The following is a 17,180-nucleotide window of genomic DNA, read 5'->3' as shown; positions in this document are numbered from 1 at the left end:
GCTGACAAACTGTGAGCCAAGCCAGAGATATAAAAAGCAGCCTGTAACATGAATGAGAAAATAAGCAGAGAGAGGGGAAGATGAGACCAAAAATCATGTATTTCAGTAAGTCAGCATTTTCAAGAACACACTAAATATCTAACTATTTCATTTACTGAAGTGCAAGACAAAGTAAATAATAGTACATCTGCAATTAAAATCCACTTGAAAAACTAACACTTTATACAATATCCAACTATCCAACTGGTTATAAGCTTGCATACACCTTGATCAGATTACAGGAAAGCACTAAATCTACACAGCAATTGCCACCATATCTGCAGTCTGAGTCGATCACGGCAAACTGCACCACCTGTAGCACACCTAGCTTCCAGCGGGGCCATGCGTCAAATACCTGTCAAAAGTTCCTACCTCTGTGTTTAAGCCCATACTCTGCCATCTTTTACAGCGAGCCGCCACAATGCTGAACCAAAGAAGCAGCAAAAGCAAAAAAAACAAAAAAAAAGGGTAGGACAAGATAGTCCAAGAGTATCAGCAGAAAACAGAGTTTGACATTCCTGCCTCCCTCTCCTCTGCCTCTGTTGCTCCTTGACCAGCGAGGGAAAAGATCAGAAGAATGCTGCAGCAAAGAGAGAGGGGAGGGAAAAAGGGACACTGCCAATGAAAGGAAAACAGATTGGGGGCAGAGCAGAACAGGACAGGGCAAGCCTAGTGTGGGGAGTCATAATGCATCGCGGGATAGGGGATCAACACAGGTAAACACAAAGACACTGTTCGGCACCATCCCTGCGTGCAATAGGGCAGAGCGCATGTGCCGTGACAGGATGGGGAAGAGAGACAAAGAAGATATCACCCAGAGATCACCGCACAAATACAGACACAACACAGGACTGTTGTGGTGGGGCGGAGAGGCATTCACTTTCTGATCTGCATTTGATGATAATAAAAAACACAACTTGAAATTTGGGATCAATCCTCCATTTATATTATATTACGGTTATCCTAAGAAGTGGTGTCCGGTGTGTGTAGCCCAAGTGAACAGTCCAGTGATATTGAAAATGGCCTGCACTTTGACAAACAACTAGAAAAGGCTCTTCAGTTGCAAAGAGGGTCAATCTATTTCAAATACAAATGTGAAGCAGTGTGAGAAAATGTGAAATACGACTGTGGTCCCATTTCACATAACAATCTTATGAACACACCTTTTTGCATTCAAAAAGGTTATTCTAGATGATGAAAATGAGAAATCTGTGCATTTCTTTTCAAAGACATAACCTGACACCAGCGGCTGACAAGCTGGATGCAGCAAAGGTTGAGAGCCACACAGGAGATGCTTGAGATACAGGCCAGCACATAATTACAAACTACAAATATATGTAGATTGAGAGAAGAGTACACACAATTGTTTATTTTGTATAAAGCAACAAGGACAAAACAAGAGTCACGGAAAGCTAAGATGTCACAGATAATGTTGATTCTGTGGGTATGAAAAACAGTGACAATCAACTTATGTTATGTTCAGACTAATTTTTGAGTTACAGTAGTCAACAAGAGCATCATTGGAACATTCAGTTGTGTTAAACAGACCTTTCAACTAGCAAAAAGGGCAAAGTGGCTGATCACTTTGTAAGTTAAGCTTAGTTTTTCTGTAATGTTTCTTTGAATTTATTGTTAAACTCCTCAACAGATGGACAGGACTGCAGACGAGCTCATCCACTTACCGAGATCAAGACTATTTTCAGGCTTTCCTTTCCTCCTGAAAAAGTGACGCTTTCTCCACGACATCCACTTACTTAAATTCATGACGGAAAGCAAGTCTTTTTAACACACAAAAAAAGAGCAAAGAAGTAACAAAAACAAATCCGGAAGAGGAAGGCAAGTAAGTGGTAGTGGTGGTGGTGGGTGAGTGAGTGAGAAAGAGAAAGAGGAAGTAGAGGTGTGAGAGCATTAACAGAGTATGGTGGGTTTGTTTATTTGGGGTACTGGGGCGGGCTGTCAGATGTAACATCACACACACACACACACACACACACACACACGCACGCACGCACGCACGCACGCACGCACGCACGCACGCACGCACGCACGCACGCACGCACGCACGCACGCACGCACGCACGCACGCACACACGCACCCACGCACGCACGCACGCACGCACGCACGCACGCACGCACGCACGCACGCACAGGAAGGTGGGAAAAGTGAGTGACAAGAGCAGAGACTGCTTCGGCATGTCAATAAAAAGGTACGTGACAGGTGACATAGAAGTGTGTGCGTGTGTGTGTGTGTGTGTGTGTGTGTGTGTGTGTGTGTGTGTGTGTGTGTGTGTGTGTGTGTGTGTGTGTGTGTGTGTGTGTGTGTGTGTGTGTGTGTGTGTGTGTGTGTGTGTGTGTGTGTGTGTGTGTGTGTGCGTGCGTGCGTGCGTGCGTGCGTGCGTGCGTGTGTGTGTGTGTGTGTGTTTGTGCGCAATATGTCACTGACAGCTGATTCTCTCCTGAAAACACAAAGTGCTGATGGGAACAACAGCTCTGATTCTACCGAGTTACAGTGAATGACAGCAGATAAACATGATCCACAGTGAACTAAACACTGAAGCTACATCCACACGACTATATATCCATTTAAAAATGTTATCTTATGCTATGTTTATGCCTAGCATCCACACCACCACTTATATGAGCCCTAAAAATGGAGACATTTGGAAATGCTGCTGAGCCTGTTTTAGTTTGAAAATTCCAGGGTTGCATTTTAGATTGGACGGGCAGAAACCGAGACCTTTGGAAACGATCATACAGACAACCACGTCCGTAAGTCTCATTTGTGACCTCATCATTCTCGTGGGGGTACTCCTTTACCTTAGCTTTGACCTCCTCAGGTGATGATTAATGCTCCTGTTACCGCTATAATATGTCACCATATTTGCTTTGCTTTGTTTTCCACCACATGTGTAACTTTCAGTAATAGTTTTACCTCATCATTGGTCTAAGCAAATAAATCTCTGGTGTTGCTTTTCGCCATTGCTGTTTTTACTCTTTTCAGTATTTTCAACTTACACATCTGCTTCCCCTTTACACTGGCACATGCATGCCCAGTATATGGGAATGGTCACGTGATATGCGTTTTCAGGTGTGTTATTATGGAAGGAGATTATTTCTGATAGGGCGCTTAAACGCTTGTGTGAATGGAGAATGTCTTTGTTTTGAAAAAACATAGAAAAACGCTGTTTTAAAATGAAAATGTGGTAGTGTGGTTGTAGTCTAAAACATACCGCTGACACCCTGAGCCAACGGAGGCACTTCCTTTGCTACTGTTTACATGAAAGTGAAACTTTTTAAAAAATGACTTAGAATAAATGCTGGATACATAGTCAAAGCTGTGACATGGCTCGTGATCTGTGAGCCAGTGTGGTGGAAAAGGGAACAGGGCAAAGGCCTGAGTCCATTTGCTCATTGACATATTTAGTCAATGAGGGGCAACTGAATAAACAACTCTATTCCCACAGAGAGGGTAAAATAGATGGGGGGGCAGAGAGAGAAAGTTTTTTTTCCTGTGTTTTGTTTTCAAAGAGGAAGTAAAGGAGGAATACCATCCTGGTCCACTCGTGACCAACTTCCAGAGTCTGATTGAATTAAATCCCCTCCTTCCATGCAGAGCTACAACAGCTGCTCTGGCCACAAAACAAGAGGAATGACTAGGGTTGGGTGAGGCCGGCCTCAGCAGTGACTGAAGGAATCAGAAACCAAAAGGGACTTTCCACTGGGCTGCATCAGTCATGAACACAACGACAGGCGTCCCCCCTCTGTCATCTCATCCTCGCACACCACCCCGAGAGCATCCGTCGTCGAGCTGCTTAAATGAAGCCTTGCAAGTGAATATGCACATCTGTGTGTGTGTGTGTGTGTGTGTGTGTGTGTGTGTGTGTGTGTGTGTGTGTGTGTGTGTGTGTGTGTGTGTGTGTGTGTGTGTGTGTGTGTGTGTGTGTGTGTGTGTGTGTGTGTGTGTGTGTATCAAAATCCTATGTCTGACTAATGGTTGGAAAAAATTAAACCTTTTATTCCCATGTCTCACCACAACCGTTGCTGAGTTTACATGACATTCAGAGCCACTTGTTTACTGGATGTTTACTAATTTAACTTGAGTGATTCAAGACACACTGTATTTATAGATATGACTAATCCTTACGTCACACAGCCTTATAGCCTGTGTATCCTTCTCTGGCTGACCACCAAAGCCTCCTCTTCTACAGGCTCAAGAAACCACACAAGATTTAGTCAAAATAAAAAATGTTCAATCAAGGGTCACATGCCCATGCCTTAGTATAGTGTAGGCTTCAGAAACGTCCACTGTACTGTCACTTTTTCATGTTCAGTGTCCTGCAAAAATGTGTGATGAAATTGTAGCTGTGCCCTTTTTCTCTCAGCCTCTTGTCCTGATTGTCAACTTTGATTTCCGTTTGTGATCCCTAACAGTCATGAGACATCAAGAGTCCCGCCTTTAACTTTTGTGTTGTTGCAACAACCCATGATGACCTTAGGGCTACTGTTTTTTTTTGTTTCACAAGGCATTTCCCCTTTAATGATGAACATCTTTGTGATTATTAGGACCTCCAAATGCAGGATTTGTTGAAAATGGCTGCTTTTATATGTGATTTTTCTGGGTGGGTTGGGTGAACAGTATTTTTAACAGGAAAAATACTGTTCCAGAAGTAGCAGAGGTAATCATGGCTGCGCTTCTCACTCACACACACACTCACACACAGAGAATCCATGGTCCGACCAACATCTAAAAGAAAGAGATGGAAAATGCAAATCTCCCATAACTCCACAGGCCTCCTCCCTTGGAAAAGTAGATTCCCATGTCTACACATAAGTATAAATCAAGCTTCAAAATCTTCAAAATCTCTTTGTAGAAGTGCATTACATGTAGTCACAACATACTCTGCCGACCTTAGACATTGTTTCTCTGCTTGTCTGTCCTGTCTATCTCTATAGACCACTCTGTGCAGCACTGGAAAGACACAAAAGCAACAGATAGGTTTAAAATATCTGCAATATGCACCTAGTTTTAGCCCCAAAAATACTAAAACAAGTAACCCAAAACTGTCAACGAGCAAAGGATGAAAAAGAAACGTTAGCACTATGAGAAAAAGGGCATTTCAATAGAGATTCAACCCCTTCAACTAACTCAGTAGTGAAATACCACTGTAGCTTTGAAGGGTTAATCTAAACTCTCTCTGGGCCTCAGTCTGTTTTTTTGTTTTAGTAAATCCTGTCATGCGAGGGGTCAGAAGGTAGATTGGGCAACATGGCTTTGTAGCCCTAATGAGCTAGGGAAAGGGGGCCGAAAGGGAGATTTAAACTTGGAGGGCTTGCTTTGGAAAGAGGAGACCAGTTTGAATGTGTTCAACAACAACAGGAGCATACAACACTGATCATTTTCTTGCCATTTCCACCCTTTTCTAAAAGAGTTTAAATATCATCTGGGCTGGGCAGGGTTTCTGAATGCTGCTGGACACACACACACACACACACACACACACACACACACACACACACACACACACACACACACACACATACACACAGACGCACATGGACCAAAAAGGCAGAGTCCCACAGACAACCACACCCAGGGGAGATGTTCTGGTCAGTGCTTAACTTCCCAAATTTCCTCCCACATCCTAGGCAGCCAGATCCAGCTACAAGCAAAGACACAAACATAAACTTGTGTCTATAAATTGCTGTGAAGACACATCCAGCTGCATTCCCTGTGGACAATTTAGCTTCCTCAAGGTCAGAAAGATGCGCATGAGAACTCTCACTGACCATAGACTTGTACAAGACATTGAAGCTCAAGACCGGAGGCAAAGAAAAAGAAAAGTTCAGGTCATGACATCTCAGTACGAGGGGGTGGCCACAGTGAAAGCTTCTTTGTTTTGATTTGTGTTCCCTGTTACCCACACATGCAGATGCACACCCATCATTACATATTTACATAACACTGCATACCACTGCACTCACTGACAGAAAGAGTTTTTACAGTCATAGCTAGGTGGCGAATATCACCAACGTAAATGTTTCACCCAATTATTTCTGAATGCGTAATCCGACCTCTTTCCAAACATGCACTCACACACCAGCTGAAACCTTTTAAAGTACTCGGTCCACCCTGCTACGAGCAGCCAAGGATCCATGACGTGTATCTGAGCCAGTATGGGAACAAATCTTCTTGCCACACCCCCCCACTCCCTCTGTTTGGTGACTATCACATTCCTGTTCTCTTATTGGATACAATATGTATTTTCACAATACAGCATGTCACACCCAAATACAGTGTGTTAGTAGATGGTTCTATGGTAAAGTTGAGAAAAGTTAAAGAGATACTTTACCCATTTTAATCCAAGTCTGTGTCATGGCAATGTGGGCATTGTGTTCTGTCTCCATAGTCTACGGAATGGAGCATCAGAGATATGCCAAAATCTGATTTACACGTCATTCTGCAGATTCAGGCAGATCTCAGATGCTCTGTTCCACAGGGACTTCTGTCATGGAGACAGGCCAAACACTGGCCATCTGAATGCAATGCCTACATTGCCATGACACAGACCTGGATCAAAATTGGTATAAAGTATATCTTTAAGGGTTCCAACCCACAGGCAACATAATTCAATGCTGCATTCACTCAAGGAGACCACCAAATCTTTAGTACATTGCTTGGGACTGCTGCGGATACACACTTAATAACAGGAGAGAGTAATGAGTGAGGCGAGGAAATGGTTTAAAACAACAGAAAAGAGAAAAATGGTGTAGAACAAGATCCATCTTCCACGGCAGAGCTCTCAAGTGACAAATAAGGAAATAAGGTTAGGTGAGTGTCCATTACTGTGTAATGGTTTCTAAACAACAGCCCCTAACCCAGTGAATGATATTTGACCTTTCACATTTGTCTGCACTCTGGAATGGGTAGGGGGAGGGGAAGTGCACAGGCAGAATAGGTAGATAGGGCTTCAGAGTGTTATAGGGTAATCCAACCAGGTGTTTGTCATAAAAAAAAGTTTGTAATCTGTTTCAGCCCTTTTAGAAACTGCTGTGCCATGAGGTAAACCACACATCTGGTTCTCAAACAGAGTTCAGCCTATTAGGTCAATTTTAAGGCTACAGGGAATTATTATTTTCATTACAGATTGTCCGATGATTTGTCTATTAAATGTGAGACAATAGTGAAAATCACAAGTTACAAAATGATAATGTGATCTCTTCATGTTGCCTGTTTAAAGATATTCAAGAAAAACAGCAAATACTCACAGCTGAGAAGCTGGAACCAGTTTATCTGATTAATTATTATTATTATTATTATTTATAATCACATTTGTTGTCGGATAATTATCTGTCCATTGACTAATTGTTTCAACACATGTTAATCTTATAAAAAGTTTTAGTGGCATTACAATACTGAAATGCTAGATCCCACCAACTTGGTATTATAGCAAGGAAAAACAGTACTTAAAGATTATTTGACCAATATACGACATGGTCACATGTTTTATTGCTTAAACCCACCAATGATGCAATAAAGTTTCTACCTAAGAGCAATTTTCCCAGATGCACTACTTTCTCCATGGTTCTACCCTGCACATTCTCTCCCTGGTTCATTGCAAGCTTGCATAACAAGTTGACACGCTGGAAAACATGAGCCACCCCCTACGCCCCTCAAGAAGCATGAGTGTGCATGCGCCTGTGAAAGGGACAGACTGTCTAGCTGGCCTCCATCAACACACACACACACACGCACACTCACACATACGCACACGCAAACTCACACTCACACTCACACATACACTCACACACGCACACAGTAGTGGTGTTTTCACTGTAGTTTACATATGGAACACACAGCAGCTGAAATAACTAGAACTGAGTTTCCAAATAACAAAATGTGTTTACTCCCTCCACAAGATCAGGGTGTGTGTGTGTGTGTGTGTGTGTGTGTGTGTGTGTGTGTGTGTGTGTGTGTGTGTGTGTGTGTGTGTGTTTGAATACACACAATAGATACACTATATTCTTCAACCACTCAAACACGCCCCCATGGTGGCCAGTATGGAGATCAGATGAACAAGCGCACTGCTTTTCTCACAAGGCTCGTCTCAGCTGTGAAAACATCCTTCCACCTGCCCCACCTCAAACACACACACACACGCTTCCAATCACCTCTTGAAGCCAATATTTCAGCCCTATCTTCCGGTCTCAATTTTTGACACCACAGCAGACAAGCCCAGATTTGTTAGGCTGCACCGTGACCAATTTCAACAAAACAGAATTTTCAGAACTTTCTCATTGTGAACTGTGCAGCCGCTTCCCCTGGTTTGACCTGGTTTCTCAGAGTTCTCATACTCTATGAATTATAAAATAGAACACCTAATTTCAGCCATATTTCTGGAAAGCCACCGACTGAAGTGAGGGTAAGATCAAATTAGGTAAAGGCCTGCAGTTTACTTCAACACTAGTGTGCCCTGCAATTTTTTGTAGGCTGTTTTAGAGTGCAGCTAGGCTACATGCTAAATGTATCCCTCTTTTGCCACAACAAAAAAACATTACTTTTAGGGTTTCTATGGAAACCTGAATCATTGTGGTCTGGACACGATCGTTGTAAATTACAAACTTCATCGGCACGGTGGAATTCCTGGCACAGAACCTGCCAGCTCTCTGAGGCTGGTCGGGTGTGGAAAGCTGGCACAAGGACTGGACAGGATGGATAAATCTACCCACTTTTCTCATTACTACTTTTTGCATATCAGTTTACAGTAGAGAGAGAGAGAGAGAGAGAGAGAGAGAGAGAGAGAGAGAGAGAGAGAGAGAGAGAGAGAGAGAGAGAGAGATAGAGAGATAGAGAGATAGAGAGAGAGAGAGAGAGAGAGAGAGAGAGAGAGAGAGAGAGAGAGAGAGAGAGAAACAGCCAGGATGGAGAGTTGGCAGGGAGACTGGGAAAGGAAGTCTGGCAGATTCCAATTAAAGCACCTGATGATGCCAACACTTGTTGATGCCAACATAAGCATTTATTTGATGAATTCCAGTTGCATATAACCGTTAATTAGAACAAACATCATTGTATGGCAGAGTTGCAGTCTTACATACTATGTTTTACACAAATGGATATAGTATGTGTGCCTGCTTTCCTCTTTGCCTCTGTATAACTTAATACAGTAGCAAGTCCCAAGATGTGAGACAAGAATAATTCACTATGAAGAAGAAGAAGAATTCACTATGGACTATCATCATTATTTTCAGTATGATTAACTTGCATTATCTACCAAACTCACTGTATCCAGCATTTTCATTGTGGAATAGGGTATCAACCTCTTCTGCCTAATATACAAGCATTCATACATTAATTTGATAAATACATAAGTGTGAAATGCACCTTTGTGAGCATCAAACTAAAGTCCCGTACTTTAAGATGAGGGCAAAATGAAGACACCCAGGAGGTCCTTTTTTCTTTTTCTTTCTGCCTCTCCCTCAATCACTTGTCATCACACCAACACAGTTTTTAGGCAAATGTACAGCACATGAACAAAGTCACTTAAAATTAAATCCTATTCCAGGAGGAAATTCCCACTTTGAGCAGAGGTGCACACAAGGTATCAGGTACGATCTGATATATTTTGTGCTGATCCTGAATGTTTACGGTTTGCTCAACTAAAACACTTCCCCTGCCAGAGCGACAACATGTTTGTGTGTGTCTGTCTGTCTCTCTCTTTCTCTCTCTCTCTCTCTCTGAGGGTGGTGTCTACAAAAGAAAAGATCAACCTATGTAATGGAATGATCCACAGAGAAAGAGATCACAGGGTGCGGCTCTTTTAAACCCATCCCTGCATTCTTGTCTTGCCTTTTTCTACTGCCATTGGTCACATTGCCTGTGACTTTCTCTTGGCAAACATGTCACAATTAACCATCTCCTGTTCTCTTCATGCCTTTGTTGCTATGCTTTGCCTCTGTCCCTTCCCCATTGCCTCCATGGGAACTGAGGTTAACCACGCACAACAGGATTTCTGGCTCTGTCAGTGTTTCCTTTCAGTGACCGCTCTTATGCACGTAAAACAAAATGTTAAAATGTCAATGTAGTTATTGGACAACCAGTCATAAGTCAAAATGATCTGACAGCATTTGGTTCTGCATGGATACTACACACTCTGCAAGCGAAGGGGTGTGTCCCACATGGAGCATCAAGCATTAAACATAGCCTGCTATGAGATAATAATTCTCAAAAACATACCAGATCTCCACCTGATGATGTCGTTGAACTCTTCGTTGGCGCCGCCCTCTGCTGTGTCACTGTGTGATGCCATAGTAGCCAATAAATTCAATGCTTTATCAGTTGAAATAGTGTGATACAGGTCCAGGCCTCTTGGCACACAGTGCAACAGCCCTCTTTCTGCACCTGTAAGAAAGAATAAAACTTAAGCTCCGTTCTGCTTTAATATGACTTTAAGCAGTGGAAATAATCCCAAAAGGAGGCCTTGGGAGTGGAGAAGTCACATGCATTGGCGCTACACACACAAAACTTTCGAACATGGTCACATAGCACACAGGAAGATCTTGCACTTCACAAGGATCACCGTAGGGTCATTAAAACAAAAACAGCTGTTTGAGACTTCACCTCCATGTCCCTGAAACAATGTTGGGGAAGAAACAAACTGGTTTCACACCATGGCCTTAGGCTGACAATCCAGACACAGATTAATCTTTAAAAAACGACTCCTATTATAGTAATTGCTGTAATAATGGAAAATCATAGTGTAGACTTTGCGGGGAAAAAACAAGCCAATAATATCAGAGTTTTCAACACCCACAAAGCATCCAGTAGAGGTGAAATTGGTCTTTGGTCAGCCACCATAGCATTTGTTTTTATTTATTTATTTATTTTTGCTTTGGTCCGTCCCCACAAACGATCTCATGCTGTCGACGTCTTGTCAAATCTAATGGTTTCTTTTGTGGAACTTCATGCTGAATTACAACGTTTTTCCACAGTATAAGCAGTAAGATTTCAATAAATAACCTAACCAGGGTTGGAAATTAGCACCAGCCAAATGCTGGTAAAATATGCAAGTGCCTGCTAGATTTGTTTCATTCACCAGCCAAAAAACAATGGTAATCTATTGTGTGGCTGGAGCCCGTCAGCCACAGTGGCAGGTGGACAAAAAAAAGTTAATCTACAACAGGTCTAACTACAGTGAGGTGCATTTAGTCAATCGCTAATAAGTCCTAATTTCAGACCCTGACAATGGTTTGTGGATCAAACAGCATTATGGAAGATGGAAAAACATTACTGCCTGCAGTGGGTAAAGTTTATCTTCATACAAGTGATGCTTTTTAATGGGTCAATTAAGTTCAGATGTCATCCAAACCTTTGTCCAGAGCAGCTTACCCCGAACTATGATTTCCTGCAAGTTTCCTCTGAGGGATCACTCAAATATTATATTACACTTAATTGTAATGTTTCTTAAAGGCAGCTGTGATAAATGCTAAACTTCTAGCGGCTCCAAAACAGAAACACCATATTTCATAATCTCCAAATGTTGCTGCAGTTAGTCCTGTTTTTTTCCGTGCATGGGGTTAATGCTTAAGTACTTGTGGGCTGTTTTAGTTCAGTATCCTTTCATTAAAAATTCAGCCATGTTCACTCCCAAAATAGCTTGCTTTTACCATTAAAGGAGTGTATGTGCCATTTTATCAAGCAGTGCTCCAGTGACTTACAGTTCTTCAGAGATGATGCAAGATCTTAAAATAGCAACTGTAAACTCAAGGAAAAGACAGCCCCAGATATCTAATGGTGTCTTTACAAATTTCGGTTCCTCTCACTGAGAGAGGAGAAGTCTTGACAAACCAAGGCAAAAACAACTGAAATGATACAATCAAACCAGACAGTTTAGGCTGAAAACTTTTTAAGATATAAACTTCAACAGGCACAAGTGGAGTCCAGTACTTTTTAGATTGGGTGGTTTCAACAAGAGTAGTGTCAATGGCTTGGCTTGGGATCAATAACTTTAAAGGACCCCTGTGATAACAAAAAAACAACACAATGATACAGCTACAAAACACATAGAGACTTTTAAACTGTAAATATATGGTGGCCTTGTCGAAGTTAATGTTTTATCTGGGGTGTAAAAGCTGACTGACTTTTCATCAGGCAGTTTCAAATCTGGTCGCAGGCTATTGCTACATGCAAAACTTCAGAGTAAGTATAAACAGTGATTGTTGAACGTTTTAACTTTTAATAGTTATTCATTCCCAATCACACACACACACACGCACTCACTCACCTCTGCTGTCACCAAGGAGTCAGGAGACGTGCTCCCTCACAACAAGTCCAGTGCGTGCAGAGTATGGATACACAAGTACAGTCAAATGTATTGGAGAAGATTCGAAAAAAGTACATTAATCCACTTAATTTAAGGCATTTTCATACTCGGTACGAAGTACTCTTCTTAACTAACTATCCAACTAAAAAAGAGCCGTCCTCAAGCGCATCCAGTCTCCGCAATGTGCCCCAAAAGAGACGCCTTTTAGCACCGCAAAGCAAAGCACAGCTACCGTCGTCTTTGAAAGCGCACGGCGGGCTGTTTCTATGGAAACGGAGAGATGGTTGTTGGTTTTTACATTTCACGGGTGAACACCGCGCTACTGTGGACTCACGTCCCCACAACTTTGTTCCTGTTGCTTACTTTTGACTCTTCTCTCTGCTGTTCACACCGATGTTGAGTTAGAAAGAGTCAGATAAAGCGTGGCGGAAGTGCTAGAACAAGTCCTTCAAAGTAAAAGGGGTCTGAAGACGGCCCAACTAACACGGGGAAGCAAGGACAGCTAGCTAGTATCCCGTTACCTTTACTGAAAACTGTGCATTTAAGATAGATCTTAAGTGCATGGACGGATTAGGACACAATGGACCCCTATGCACAGACCGGTAAGAGCCCCCCACCCAGTCTGCATATAACAACATCCAAGCTGTACCTTTGTGGTAATTGAGCATTTTTTATTCTTTTTTTTTACCCATTTTAGTTTTACGTTTCATTGAAGTCATTTTTTTAGTCTTTCTGTTTCAATTTTTACTGATTTTACTTTATCTATCTACCTTTTGTCTCTTTGTGCTTGTTTTAACATCTATTTCTAGTTGTTTTGCACCTCCTTGTAGTCATTTTGGGTCATTTGTAGTTAAAGGTTGAAAATGTAGATCTTTATTAAAAGCTATATTTAGAAAATAATAATAAATACACCCACGGGGCGTTTTGAGGGGTACAGGATTTGCCGGAGGGGACGGGTTCAAACAGGCTCAAACAGACTCAGGTCTCCTGGAGGCTACTGGGCCGGGTCTGACCAACCTGGCAACCTGACTGCTGGAATTATTTACTGTTGTTGCGACTACGATCTTGAGACACTAGATGGTGGTGTTCTGCTCATTCTCCATATTCAACCTTTAATATGTTAGTTTATATGTATGTTGTTGATGGTTTTGCGTCTACTTTAAGTCACTCAGTGGCCCTTTGTGGTCGTTTTGTGTTGTTTTATTTAGTAATCCGTCCATGCCTTAGTGAGGTTTCCATTTAGGCTTTCAACATAATAAGTACCCTGCCACCCCACAGTCTTTATCATTTTACGAAGCTACTCCACAATTGTCGCGTCATCACATTTATTTTGAAATTTTCGACCGGAACCACAGCGGCGTTCACTGTAGGTGTCTTGACGCTGGTCTTGATTTTTTTTTTTCCCTCCGGCTGTAAAAGTTTTCCTGACGCGGAGATGGAAACATGGCGCGGTGGGCGTCACGTGACGTAACTTCAACAAAACCAGTGATTCCCTCTGTAAGACACAAAACTTTACAAGAAACTCTAACTCTGGAATAATATAACTGGGATGTTTATCAGGCTAAGGGTCTTCAAAACGTTTACACATAAAGGTACCTCGATTATTTGCATAGAGCCATCATCCAAGATATGTGTTTTATGGCAATATAAAAGCTTATTTTATTCACTAGAATAATGAAACTATTGCAGTTTTGAATATTATTATTGTAAATAAAAATAGCAATGTCACAGAACAAAAAACTATATTACAAGTAAAAGTTCTGACTCACTCAGTATTCCATTATATAATATTTTTTAAATATTTTTCATTATAATTACTGATGTATTGACATGTAAGCAGCCTCAAATGTTGTAACAGTTCATGCTTGGGTTGTTTAATCTATAACGGATCATGTGTTTTATGTAAATTATTATTCTGCAAAGTGTATGATCAGATAAAAGGTGGCAAGAACTGTAAATACTCAAGAAGTTTAAGTATCTCATTATCATACAGCACAGTTCTGGAGAACATAAACTTAGCTGCATTCCACTGCTGACTATGTAAGCCATGACGTAAATCAAATCATGTCACTTTCCTTTAAAATGTGAATGTCAATATACAAATGCAGAGGAAAGGAGGTACATTTTTAAAATAATCAAAAACATTAACAGTATAAATGACCATAATTTTAATAAAAATAATAATAATAATAACAACAGCAGCAGGTATCATTACCATAAACCCCCTCACCTCCTCTTGTCTCTGGTTTCATTTTGTGATATGTTGGCCTGAAAAGCAACAACTTTTTCCAGTACCTGCGGGGACTGAATAATAGATTATGGCCCATTGGAAAGCGTCTCTGAGGCATTGGGGGTGCAGAGATGTGGATTTGTCCATTGTAATCCCTCATCCGGCCCCCTCCCTCTTCTCAGTTGTCAGGACTCTTTTGTGGATGTTTCCTCACGTAGCTCAAAGAAGAAGCTCAAGTTCACAAATTAGGCCTCCAACACCTATCAAGTGACAGCAGCATATGTATTTAGTGGTGAGCATAGAGGGAGAAACGGGCAGGTGGGAATGCTCACAGATAGTTTACTACCTAGATAAATAAGGAAATCTAAAGAATAAAGACTCTAGTAGGCAAATGGTTTATGCACATGATTATCTACAGCAATTTCTCACAGCACAGCTACACAATTGGACATGTTTAGAAGACTTCTTTTGACGGGTCATGAAAGTTCATAAAGGTTTTTTTTCCATCCACACTTCTTGAGTCCATGTGACAACAGTGCAATGGACTTTTGAATACTACTTTAGATGAGTTAGAGCTATTTTCTGTGAAGCTTTTCCTGTGGCATATGCAGATGATGGGGTATCCATAAGTCCAAGGCATCGCCCTTTTGTGAAATTATAGGGGCTGGAGTATGTAGGCCTTCAATGAGCCAGTGTTGGACTCCAGCCCAGGGACTATGAGAAGGGCTTGAGTGCCCTCTTCTGCCCCAAAGGTGCAACTACTCCTAAAAGTAAGACCACGTTTACCCGGAGAGCTTTACTCAGCAAATACAGCGTAGAACGACAGATATTCATACGTTTCAACATGTTCTCCACAATTAACCTGAAATTAATTTGGTAGCATCACATATACATATTCAACAAATATACCAAATGTATGTATAGTATACTTTGCCAGTCTTGAAGTAGGGCAGTTTAGGTGCATTCGCTGGTCAAATTAATTAATGGATGCCCTACTTACAACAACAGAGGAGACGTTTTCACTTTTGTAACATTACCACTTCTTATAAAGTGGCTGTTGGACAATAGACTGTCATAGGAAACCAAAACAGTAAATGTATTTTCCTTTCTATTCTCTGCGGTCATGACCTCAGATCTGCAATGTAATGCCTTCCTGCAAGTCTAAGCAGCTGCACACTTCTCTGTATTGAATATCATAACTTCGCATTTACAATTTGACGGCACTCATTACTCGTCTCTGTCGAATACGCTCCTTATATTTATTTAAGATAATTTTACCATAACCTAGGATCAACACCAACAAAAGATTCTACCAGGAGTGGGGTTCGAACCCACGCGGACATATGTCCATTGGATCTTAAGTCCAACGCCTTAACCACTCGGCCATCCTGGTATGTACACCGCACTCCGCCACACTTCTCCTTGTAGAACCTACCGGTGTCTGGACTGGACTTGGTTGCGTAAATTTCTTGTTTATTCTGCAAACAGTAGAACCATACACACAATGCCTCAAAAGCACGATTATGTTGCTAGCGAAGTGTTAGTAGCTAACATGTAGAAAGGGAGCAGTGCTGATGTCACGCTCGTTGACAACTGGGAGGCTTTATAGCGACGCACAGTGTCGGCTTTTGCGCTCCACAAACTATTCGACGTGTAGCCTGACACAGCCAGCCCTATCTTAACCTATGATCTCAATAATGTCAACTGCATTTTAGCCTAAATTCGGAAAAGTAGTGGCTGCGGCCTGAGGGAAGCCAACGTCTAGTACGTCAACCGTGCTGCGTTCAGGACCGATGGGAATTTCGGAAGTTTGTCAATATCATGTTCCGGGTTGCTGCATTTATGAATACCCCCAAACTGTTATGGAGGACTACACATGACTTGAGTCTAAATAAATAAATGCATGAATAAATACCTAATTAACATATGCACACAGAAATACAGAAATAAATAAATCATAATCAGAAATACTTTAATAATCCCAGGGGGAAATTATTTTCGTTACAAACTCCAGCTATACAAACAACAAAAAAATTATACACATAACATATATTTGGAAAAACAGAAATATAAAAAATATATATATAAATAAATATAGATATAAAATATCAAATGTATAATTGTAATATATACAGATCAAAAGTTCTGTAATAATGTAAAGTATTTATTTATACATTTATTCATGCATTAATTCTGTATTCATTTAAGTATTAATTTATTTATGTATACACTTATTTATGCATTAATTCTGTATTCATTTAAGTATTATTTCAGTTATGTATACACTTATTTATGCATTTATTTATTTATAAGACTTAAGTCACGTTTAGTCATCCATAAACTGCAGGATTTGGGTTTTGTTGATCATGTTTTAACATGTTATTTTGTATAAAACTAAATGGCAAACCATATAAACATGACAATGTTGCAATTGGTATAGTATAAGTATAATTGGTATAGTAAGTAGCAGTGGTTTATTAAGTATAGTTGCATTTTATTGATTCATGGGGTCCTTCTCTTTGCACATTTATACCAATAGGGTCCCATTGTATGTGTGAGTTTGAAGTGCGTGCTGCACTGGTTACCTGTGAGTG

The 17,180-nt window shown here is 41.1% G+C and overlaps 1 protein-coding gene across 2 annotated transcripts in view; it reads right to left on the bottom strand.

The window, feature by feature from the left end:
- The window catches only part of utrn (utrophin), a 177,381-nt gene extending 164,661 nt beyond the window's left edge, over positions 1-12,720 (bottom strand). For both annotated transcript variants that reach the window (XM_083933790.1, XM_083933791.1), the window contains exons 1-2: positions 12,318-12,720; positions 10,271-10,435 (exon numbers count right to left, since the gene is read on the bottom strand). In XM_083933790.1, the coding sequence (XP_083789916.1) occupies positions 10,271-10,343 (73 nt within the window). In that variant the 5' untranslated portion in view covers positions 10,344-10,435; positions 12,318-12,720. The remainder of the gene's footprint in view (positions 1-10,270; positions 10,436-12,317) is intronic.
- Between the last annotated feature and the right edge of the window lie 4,460 nt (positions 12,721-17,180).

This window comes from Echiichthys vipera (assembly GCF_963691815.1).
Source record: "Echiichthys vipera genome assembly, chromosome: 19".
Lineage (NCBI taxonomy): Eukaryota > Metazoa > Chordata > Actinopteri > Perciformes > Trachinidae > Echiichthys > Echiichthys vipera.
This window is presented reverse-complemented; position numbering and strand designations above follow the sequence as displayed.